Source organism: Pelecanus crispus, chromosome 20 (genome assembly GCF_030463565.1).
Source record: "Pelecanus crispus isolate bPelCri1 chromosome 20, bPelCri1.pri, whole genome shotgun sequence".
NCBI classification, from domain to species: domain Eukaryota; kingdom Metazoa; phylum Chordata; class Aves; order Pelecaniformes; family Pelecanidae; genus Pelecanus; species Pelecanus crispus.
The window spans coordinates 5,675,200-5,685,482 of record NC_134662.1 but is presented as its reverse complement, the minus strand read 5'-3'; the positions used below and the strand labels follow the sequence as shown (position 1 = coordinate 5,685,482).

Here is a 10,283-nt window from a genome sequence, read left to right as displayed (position 1 = left end):
GAAAAACCCTCGTTTTGCAGCACGACGTAGACGTGCCTTTCCCGTGTCGGAGCGGCAGCTGGTGCCTTTTCGCTGCACGGGGCACGGTGTGTTGCTAGGCCTGAAGTTATCCCAGGGGACTGTGTGCGATACGGACATTTTTCAGGGGATTTCAGCCAGGTAGATGTGTAATGTCCTTTGTCCCTTCTAGAACGTTGAAGTCATGGACAAAATCATGCTGTGTGTAGTGAGCGCTTTGTTTTCCCTGGGCTGCCATGGATTGTCGTCGTAACAGCAGCGTGTACTCCAGCTCCTTGCTAGATGTGTGGTGGGGGCACTGCAGAGCATCCGAATGATCCGCCCGCTCTTAGCCAGAAAAAGGGCATTTCTCAGTTCCTGCTGTGCTGGTTTTTTGCGGATGGCCAGCGCTGTTAATTGCAGTGGAGAAGGGAGAAAGGCTGTGCGCTGCCTTGGCACTCCGGCAGCAGGGGCTGCCGAGCAGAATGCAGCCACGACCGCGAGAAGCCGTACATTTCACTGAAAATCAGCGCTGGCCCCTCCGTCTTGTGGCCGGGAGGGAGGCGGGTCGGTCTGATGCTGCGTTTCTCGGGCTATGGTGGCTTGCAGGCTTTGTGTGAGAAGACGAACATCCCACGGGAGAGCGATGTCACGCTTGGGTTGTTTCGGCTTTGGGCCTGGTGATGCCCGTGTGCGTTGCCTCTTCCAGATATGACTGTGGGCTGGGGTCTTGCTCCTGCAGCTGGAGGGGTGCAGCCACGAAGCGGGGTCCTGGGCTAGGAGGAGAGGCCTAGGTTTGAGCTATGGTGAGATTCTAAACGATTTCTATTAATTCAGGAGGATTTCTGGCCCAGTAATCAAATTAACCCCTAAATGAAATTCCCCTGCAGCCTAAATCCGCCGGCCCCGGGAACTGAAGTAGTGGTTGGATCGATGCATGGAAATGACAAACTGGGAAAACAGGTCTGCTGGGAGGACATCAAGCATGCAGGAGAAAATGGTGTCTCGTTTTCCCCAGGGGTGCTCCCTGTGCTGGGAGCGGGTTCCTGCCAGGAGGAGGTGGAGCGGAGGGACAGCGCGGGGCTTTCTGCCAGATGAAGGAGGATGAAGGCAACGAAATGCAGCTCCGGCTTTGCTGCCAGCAGCGTGGAGCCGCTGCAGAGCGGCCAAGCCCAGGTGTGCTTGAAGTGCCGGTTTTCCCTGAGAGGCAGTTAGCTGTAAGTATAGTTTGAAATGAGGAAACAATTCCCAGACGCTTGCAAAGGCTTCAGCAGCAGGGCCGCTCGCTCCCCTGGCTGAAAATGCCGTGAGCGTGGCTCAGATGCCATCCCAGCGCCAGGAGCAGAGGCAGACAGAGACCCACGCTGCTAGAAGCAACTTCATCCCCGGTGCAAACGGCGGATGTGGCCGGGAGCCAACGTTTATTGCTTGGCAGCAGAAATAAAACAGCTGCTGCTCAAATGGCCATGAATGAAACCTCCACTCCTCTGACTTGCTGAGCAAAGTCGGACTTTGTCCGACCCTCAGGAATTGCTGCAGATATGCTAAAGGTGAAGCGGGTCCCTGCTAACAGGGATGGAGATGCTTCCTGCTGGCTTCCAGTCCCAGCCGTGTCCTGCGCTGGGACTTTCTCCTGGGCTGCAAGCTCGCGTGCCTGCCCGCGCTTGCGTGTGCGAGGCACGGCCAAGCTGGGAGTTGCCCCACGCTCCAACTGCTGGATGGTTGGATGCGATGATCTTAAAGGTCTTTTCCAACCTAAATGATTCTCTGATTCTATGCTGCTGCCCGGGGTGCTCCGGGCCGGGTTTGGGGGGCCCCAGGATGCTCCGGGCCGGGTTTGGGGGGCCCCGGGATGCTCCAGGCTGGGTTTGGGGGGCCCTGGGGTGCTCCGGGCCGGGTTTGGGGGGCTCCCAGGATGCTCCGGGCTGGGTTTGGGTGCTCCGGGCCAGGTTTGCAGGGCCCTGGGGTGCTCCGGGCTGGGTTTGGGGGGCTCCCGGGATGCTCCGGGCTGGGTTTGCAGGTCCCTGGGGTGCTCTGGGCTGGGTTTGCAGGGCAGGCTGTGGGCTCGTCTCCCTGCAGCCTGGTGCACAAGCCTCCCCTCGGGCTTGGGAAGCGATGGAGAGGCAGCACAGCGAGGGTAAATGAAACAAGGCCCAGCCTGGGGGCTGAAAATGGCAGAAAACAGGGTGGAAGTGAAGTCAGTTTATCTGCTTCAGCCACCGGCAGCAGGGCAGCTTGCTTCCTTCCAGTCTTGCCAGTTCTTGCCTATACTAGCAGCTAGGAAGGGTTGTGACATTGATTTATTTAACTCTGAAATTGAATAATGGATCACGCCCAAACCATGCTTCCGTGGTGAGACAGCCAGTTGCACCTTTGGTGCCCGTTGCCTCTGACCGTGCTGGTTCCCGTCTCACACCTCCCACCCCAGCAGAGCTTTTCCTTCCACCCACGGCCCCCACCATCGCCCGCAGCACGCAGCCCGCGGGGAGAGAAGCGGCAGCGCTTTCCTCCATTCTTTTTGGCAGTGAGGAAACCCAGCTCTGCGGAGGACGACCAGAATAGCTTAATCGTTGCAGTTCTAAACAGATTTGTGCGTCCTTCAAAGCTGGAAAGCAGTACAGGACCTGAGCTTTCCCGAGTCCTGTGTTACAAAGGTACAGGAGGACCTGAGCCCTCTCCGGCCGACGAAGCTTTGGACTCTCAAGCAGGGAATGCTCTTTGCTACTTTTGCTAAACATTATCTCAAGTGTGGGCTGGGAAAACTTGCAGCTTAAGCGTACAGACCAGGCAAGGGACACAGTGGATTTTATTCAGATTTATTGAAGCAGCTCCAGGCTGAGTAATAAACACACACAACTGCTGTATATTAAAAAAAAAAAAAAAAAAATGTACAGAACCAGCCCATGGGCAAAGTATTGTCATGTGTTAAGGCATTTCAGGCAACTGCCTCTGGTGCTGCCCGCATTCCAAGTCACAGCAGGGCAGTCCAGAGCCTGCTGCCAGTTACTTAAGAGCTTCCTTTGTCCTTTCCAGTAAATATCACTTAAAACAAGATAGTAAATGAAAGAAGTAAAAAATACTCTTCTGGTTCCTGCTCTGAGATCACATGAGTTAGGAGAAAACTTGGGAATGGCGCAAGCTGCCAGCCCAAGGAGGTCCCTCGGTGCCCGTCCCCTCCCCGGCCTGAAGGAAGGGGATTTACAGCAGCGGTTCCAAGGCAGAGCCGTGCTGCCGTGAGCCCTGCTGATGCTGCCAGAGCCACGCAAGGGCTGGCGTCCGGGGCAGGTCACAGATTTGCTAGGTAGGAGGAGGCATTCCTTCTGCCCGGGTCTTCTGTCCGGATCCTCGGTGAAGCAAGACACTGGCAAAATCAGGCGTGAAGCCTCGTAGTGCAGAAGGAAGTATTGCGAGAGCAGCGTGCAGCAAACCCGCCAATGCTCCCCAGGCCTCAAAACCTCAAATGCTCCTATCGTGGAGTGACGGCGGCTTATTTCCCTCTACATCCAGGAATTGTCTATAGGTATCGCAGGGTACTTCATTACAAGTTCATCTGGGTAGTACATCTCTCAAGGGGAAAAGATAGAAAACCTGCAGAGAGCTGTGATTTACTGGCATCTTTTCTGCCAAGAGCCTTTAGAAAGGTTTAATTCCAGTTGCAAATTTTTAAAAACTTAATCGCGGTGTAGCAGGAAAGAAATGGCATGAAAGGGACACCAGAGAATAATTAGAAGAGGAGAAACCCTGTGTTTATATGTAGACAGGGTTTGTCTTACAAATGCAATTACCAACCATTCTGGGACTAAATCCCAGCTATAATCTTGTTCTGGCACCAGCTCACAGCCCTCACGTCCCACAAGACATTTGGGTGCCACGAGCAGATTAACCGTGGCACCAGGAGGAGGAGGCCGTGCTAAAAGCAGCAGCCGGTCCCCCATGGCACCGTGCGGTCTCCCCCAGCTCCTGCAGACAGCCTGCCTGGTAACACAATTATCGCCTCGACGAGCTTTCCGAACCGGGGGCGACACCCAATCCTCCTCGCAGAGAGCATTCCCCAAAATCTTTGCATAGGCCAAGACTCAGGGGAAGGGCTAGGATGCCAGGTTAAGTGTCTTGTTATTTATACTAATCTTCTCCCCGCAGCATTTCAGCACCTAAAGAGATGGGTTTTTTTCTCTCTCTCCTGCAGGGTTTTAGATCCCAAACTACCAGCCAGGAAGCATGTTTCTGGAGCTGATGCTCGCACAAGGCTGTTCTCTAGGACGACTCCAGTCCGGATCCACATGCGTCTGCCCCTCAGGGTTTAACCCTTGTGCAGCGCAAAGTTATACAGAGGAGCTCTGGGTTGATCCGCAACTATTTACCTTCCAGATTCTTCGCCGCACCGTGACTCAGGCGGACAGGTACTTCCAGGTGCTGACGAAGGCGGTGGGGATGAGGGAGTAAGGCACTGTCGTGACGCTGCTCCAGGTGTCGGATGATGGGTCGTAACAGTCCAGCGTTTTGCAGCGCTGAGCCCCGCAGTAGCCCCCCACCACGTACAGTCTGTTACCCGACGTAACGGCGCGGCAGCTGATGCGCTTGGCGGTGACGTCCCCAAATTTGGACCACTGGTAGGTGTCGCTGTGGAAGCGGTAAGCGGAGCTGGCGGAGAACTCCGTGTCCCCCCCGATGACGATGATGTGGCTGCCCACCACGGCAGCGGCCGTGTACCTCCAGGGCTGGGGGCAGCTGGCGGGCACCGTCCAGCGGTTCTGGCAGGGGTCGAAGCACTGCACCTTGGGCAGCTTCTCCTGGTTGGCGCTGGTGCCGCCGAAAACAAACAGCTTCATCTTGGCTCCCACCACGGCGGCGTTGCTTACGCCTTCTCGGAGAGGGGCCACCAAGGACCATTTGTCCAGCTGCGGGTCGTAGTGTTCGACTTGCTTGAGAGAGACGGAGGGAGAGGCCGGGAAGGCACCGCTCACTGCTGTGTGGCCCCCCACCACGTACAGACAGTGGTCCAGCTCGGCGGAGCCGTGGCCAAACCGCGCCACCAGCATGGGAGCCGCTTTCGCCCACTCGTCGTGGAGGGTGTCGTAAACCCAGACGTCTTTGGAAGCGCCGTTCTCGGAGCCTTTGCCGCCAGTGATGTACACTTTGCACCCGATGGCGCAGGCACTGCACTCTTTACGAGGGCTCGGGATGTCGGCACGAGGAATGATCTCCCTGGTTTTGTGATCCAGCATGTAAATCTTGTCGCACATGAAGGTCTGGCCGCCGAGCAGCAGCAGGGCCTGGCTGACCTTGCGGGGTCGGGCACAGCACCCTGTCACAAGGCCATCGTTTTGCAGGATCTTCATTTTGCATCGTACGGCGTCGGCCACGATCTCCTCCCCCAGCTTGTGGCTGGTCACCAGCTTCTCGCAGGCCACTTGCTTCCGCAGGTAGGACTCGGGCAGAAGGGCCAGGCGGACGGAGCGCAGCAGCTCCGGCAGAACTTCATGGCGCTGGGGCAAATCGTACCGGATCCAACCTATAACAGCTTCGTAGACCAGCGTCTCGTCCTCTACCTCCAGCTCTTCGCTCTCCACCAGCTCCAGCAGCTTGTCCTTGGGCAGTCGGAGGAAGTCTTCAGTCTTGCAGAGCGAGGTGAAGTTGGCCAACGCCATCCTCCAGGACAGCTCCAGCAGCCGCTCGCAGCAGTGGGCATCGGACAGCAGCAGCATGTTCAAGCAATTCCCGGGGTAGAGATTCTTCTCCAGGAAGTCGGCCGAAGCATCCCGGATATCCTGAAACTGCAACATGTCCCCGGCCTCCAGCAAGGACTCCGCGTTCTCCTCGTTAATCAGCACCCGGGCCGAGTAGGCGTAGTCCAGCAGCAGCTCCAGCACCTCGGGGTGGAGGGAGTCGTGGAAGTTGACTTCGGCGTCCCTGCTCTCCTTCAGCCCCCCGCTGAACATGGCGTCGAAGTAGCGGCTGCAGGAGGCCAGCACGGCCCGGTGGCAGTGGAAGGCCTGGTTCCCCGCCCGCAGCACCACGTCGGTGAAGAGGTGCCGCTTGCGGAGCAGGTTGAGGTGGGTGAGGAGGCTGTCGGCGTGGCCCGGTTTGTGGAAAAGGTGGATGTTCATGGAGCCGGAGCTCGAGCGGGATTTCCGGTTCTCGTGGCTGCTGACGGACATGGTGGCGAAGCTGCTCTGCAAGGGAGAACCGGAGTCGGCAGGGTAAGCCCGGTCAGCGGTGCCCGGGACCGGCGGGAGCGCGGCGCGGGGAAGGGGAGCTCGGAGCGGGCGTCCCGCGGCGGCGGGGCTCGCCCAGGCGGAGCGAAGCGGGGCACCGGGCGCTCCCGGACCGAACCGCCGGTGCAGGGCGCGGCCCCGCCGGGCGCCGCGTAGTAGCGGGGTGTGGTGGGGGGCGATGTGCGCTGCCGGTGCCGCCGCGGGTCCCGCACCCCGCCGGGGCTCGCTCCGGGGCCGCCGCGATCGCCGCTCGCTCTGCCGCCGCGCCCCGCCGCCGCGTGGCCGCCCTGCCGCCGGCCCCGCCCCCGGCCACGCCCCCGCCCCGGCCGGCGCGGCCAATCAGCGGCCGCAGCGCCCTCCGCTCGCGCTTTGTGAATGGGAGCCGGCGCCGGGCCTGCGCATGCGCCGCCCTTAACCCCTTCCCGCCCGGCCCGGCGCCGCCGTGCCCCCCCACCCCCGGCGCCGCAGCACCGCTCCCCGCCGCAGCAAGGCTTGCGCAGCCGAAAAGGGGGCGGGAGGGCAGCCCTGAGGCTCCCGAAGCCCGGCTGCGGCGTCCCCCTGCCCTGCGGGGCCGTGGGGGCCGCGCCGGGGCCGGGCGCTGCTCTGCCGGGGGTGCTGGCGGGCGGGGGGGGTCGCGGCCGGAACAAACCCCCCTGCTCAGCAAATGTCTCCTGCATGCGGCAAAGCAGGGGCTGAGTTGGGCTGATGCCGCGGCAGAAAAGAGGGAAATACCACCCCCCCACCCCCCCCCCCCAAAAAAAAAAAACCAGGTTTTGGGAGGGTCGGGTCTGCCCGCGCAAGGTCTTGGGCTAAAAGGAAAAAAAAGAGCGAGTGCTGCCCTGGACGGTCAGCAGCAGCCACTGTAGGTGCTTAAATACTGCGTGTCACTGAGGGCTAAAAGCGCTCTGCAGAAAATAGGAATTTGAGAAGTTCTGAAGGACCGGATTTCACTTTATCTTTGCACGGTTTGTCCTGCGCTTCACCAGCTGCAATTTAAATATCGCTCGATGAGGAAGTGGGGGGAAGCAAATGCCCTTAGACCAGGTTACAGCATCCTTTCTCTAAGTTAAAATTAAAAGCGTGGTTTAGAGTTTTACTAATTTGGCACCAGAGCTGTGTGTATTTGGTGGGGGGTCTTTTGTTGGTTTGGGGTTTTTTTTCTTTTTTTTTTTTTTTTTAATTGCTATAGCTCCCCTTGTCCCATGCTAAGCAGGAGAGCGTGTTCTGAAGGAATGGTTTAACAAGCATAAGAATATGAAGAGATAGAATCTGATTTCTTATTTGAAAAACACAAAGCTGCAGCAGGAGCCATCGCAGCTGGTGACAGGACCTGGGTGCTCCACCTGTTTGGGCAGCAGGCCTGCAACGTGCCTGGAGAAAAACCAAGAGTCTCTTCCAGATAACGCTTGCCCACACTCCCAACTGTACCAAAACCTGTAATCTGACAGCAAATTCTGAGCCCAGACAGGAAGGCGTCCTCTGTGGCAGAGCTGGCACTCTGCAGGGTGAAGGTCTGGATAAAGAGCAAGGACAGGGCAAAGGATAAAGAGCATCAAGACCTCGCTCTGCTCTTTGAACACCGGCAGGAGATAGCTTCCCATGTCCATGCAAAAACAACAACAAAAAAAAGACGTCAAACCTCCTGGAAACGCGGTCTGTGCTGTAGCGTGTTGCAGGGAGCACAAGCACTGCGCAGACTAAGCGGAACAGTTTTCAAAAGATGCCTCTCGATGACAGTCAGGTGCTCTGAATTATTTTGGGAGACGGAACGCTGGTAACAGAGAGGGAGCTGCAGCCAACACAGCACAAACATTTTCTGTCACCCAGGCGCTCTTTGGAGCTTTCTAGAACCAGATAAAGAACATTTGCCTGGTTATCAGAAGGACTGATCACTCAAGGCCACCTTTGAAGCTTTCATCTCGTTTATTATTGGCACCGCCTAGAAATATAACTGTAAGACTCAGCTTGGCATTGGTTTTATTGGTCCTTTGAAGGTGATTAATAAATTTGCTACCTTTTTTTTTAAAAAAAAAAAAAAAAAATGTGCTGGCTGCTGCCAGAGCCTGGTGGAAGAGCTCCACCCGGCGGCACTTGGTAAAGGCACAGCTGGAGGCCCAGCGCGGCTCCTGGTTTAACTGGGAAGTCTCAAGTTCCACGATTTTTCCTTAAATGAGTAACAGGAACTAGAAGAAAGCCGGGCAAGGCACCGCTTACAGTTGCTATTTCTTTCTAAAGAAACACAGCCATCACAAACAAAACAACCACTTGCTCCCGTTGGCGCTTGCAGCATCGCTCTGGGCTCACCAAAACATCTGATGGAGAAACTTCCACGAGAGGGGTCACCTGATGAGGCACCAAGCGCTGAGCCTGGAGCTCGAACTCGCGGGATCCGTCCCTTACAAGCTGTGTGTGACAGAACTGTGGCCGTTTCTCCGCCTAACGCTGACTTTGTGCTCTTTTAAGCGACAGCGAAGACTGGAGGGTTGCATTTGTCTTTTGGGACACAGGAAGGAAGGAAGGAAGTGACTTTTTTTCCCCCTCTATCTTATCAATCCTAGGAGACACCTTGATTTTTTCAGAGGATTCATCTGAAAGATTTCTCTGATGAAGAGTGATAAAAATTGTTAACCACAAACAATCCTCTCTCTAGCAGACATCTTGAATTCAGTCCCGATTACAGGATGCTCAGAATTACAGTCATTGACATCCAGGCAAGTTAAAATACACCCTGCCTCACTAAAGGCATTTTTACCATGTAAAAATGGGGCTTCTGATGCTTAGCGATGGTTTATACAGCTTCAGAACTTCCTCCTCTAGATGCTTGGTAGATGCCAATCAGGGAGGATATGGTCCCCAGGAGACCTACTAACCATGGAGGAAAGCGCCCTGCCCAAAGGAATCCCGGAGGCAGCCAGTGGATTGCGTTGGAGAGATCGGCCATGTCCGTGAGGATGCTCAAAACTTCAGCCTTCACTTGGGCTTGCGTTTTCTTCCGACTCAGAGGCGAAGATGTACTGTTGGAAGCAAAAGTAACATCAGTGATAGCCCACAATGTAATAATAATTAGTGATAGCTCACAAATGAGAGCAGATATATTTGGGTTAAATCAGCTGTGTAGCCAAGGAGGGAAATCATACCACTTGTGCTGCCTCAACTTTCTTCTTAACTGGAACAAGATTCTCAGGGATCTGAGAGCCAGACAACAGAGTTATTTCTCGTATAGCATCAAAGGGGAGGGGTTTATCCCCAGCATTAACTGCATCTGTGAGGAAGAGCACCCTTCTGCAGCTGAGGGGGTCCTTCGTTTTAGCCTGATCACAGGGAACACAGTTCATTCCCCTCCGTCTCCTTCACACCACGGACTGCAGCACCCTAGCCGGCCTTACCGCAGGATGCCCAGCAGCAGGGAGAAGGCCCAGAGCGCCGTGCTCAGAGTCCACCACTTCTGAGAGCCGACGCGGACGATGCCGGCGTCGGCCGCCCACGCGATGTGCTCGCAGGGGTAGTAGAGCTGGTTGGCCAGGTTGCAGAGCACCGACAGCCCCCGCACCAGGCCGTCCTCGTCCTGCGGGGAGCACGGGGGGACACGCCTTGGCACCCGCGGCGTGGCTGGGGAGGCCGCTGCCGCGCCCCGCACCCCACGCTCACCTTGGGGCCCAGCCCGTAGCCGCAGCTGTAGCTGAGCATGGCGAAGTCGTCGAAGAGGCGCAGGGCCGTGCGGCAGGCGCTCAGCTGGGCCGACACGGCCAGGAGGCTCCCGGGCAGCCCGGATGGCGGGGCCTGCGGCCCGGCCAGCGCCCCGCCCGCCAGCTGACAGCCATAGCTGAGCGCACGGACCTGCGGAGGCACAGCCCGGTGAGGGCCCGGCCGGGCCGGGAGCACCAGGGCCCCGCCGGGCCGCTGCCGCCACTCACCGCCCGGTCGCGGCCCCGGTAGGTCTCCAGCGCGGCGACCAGGCCGCTGAGCGCGCCCGCCGCCATAGCAACGCTTTCGGGAAGTGACGTCACGCGGCGGGGGCGGGGGCCCGCCCGCAGCTGGCGCGGGGCTCGCCGGGAAGGTGGTGGAACCCGT

At 57.6% G+C, this 10,283-nt stretch overlaps 2 protein-coding genes across 3 annotated transcripts; both read right to left on the bottom strand.

Annotated features, from left to right (window-relative positions):
• Positions 1 to 2,832: 2,832 nt before the first annotated feature.
• LOC104029586 (ectoderm-neural cortex protein 1) lies at positions 2,833 to 6,196 on the bottom strand. The gene has a single exon (XM_075723787.1). It carries the CDS (start codon positions 6,153 to 6,155, stop codon positions 4,386 to 4,388), a length of 1,770 nt encoding a protein of 589 aa, XP_075579902.1. The 5' UTR covers positions 6,156 to 6,196; the 3' UTR covers positions 2,833 to 4,385.
• Positions 6,197 to 7,087: 891 nt separating this feature from the next.
• On the bottom strand, positions 7,088 to 10,192 carry PEX11G (peroxisomal biogenesis factor 11 gamma). Of its 2 annotated transcripts, none has more exons than XM_075723612.1 (5): positions 10,127 to 10,192; positions 9,861 to 10,049; positions 9,599 to 9,777; positions 9,350 to 9,400; positions 7,088 to 9,226 (listed from the first exon to the last, which is right to left on the bottom strand). In XM_075723612.1, exons 1-5 carry the CDS (start codon positions 10,190 to 10,192, stop codon positions 9,001 to 9,003), a joined length of 711 nt encoding a protein of 236 aa, XP_075579727.1. In that variant the 3' UTR covers positions 7,088 to 9,000. The 2 variants fall into 2 exon arrangements, with proteins under 2 accessions (XP_075579727.1, XP_075579729.1); XM_075723614.1 differs by having other exon boundaries at positions 9,353 to 9,400.
• Between the last annotated feature and the right edge of the window lie 91 nt (positions 10,193 to 10,283).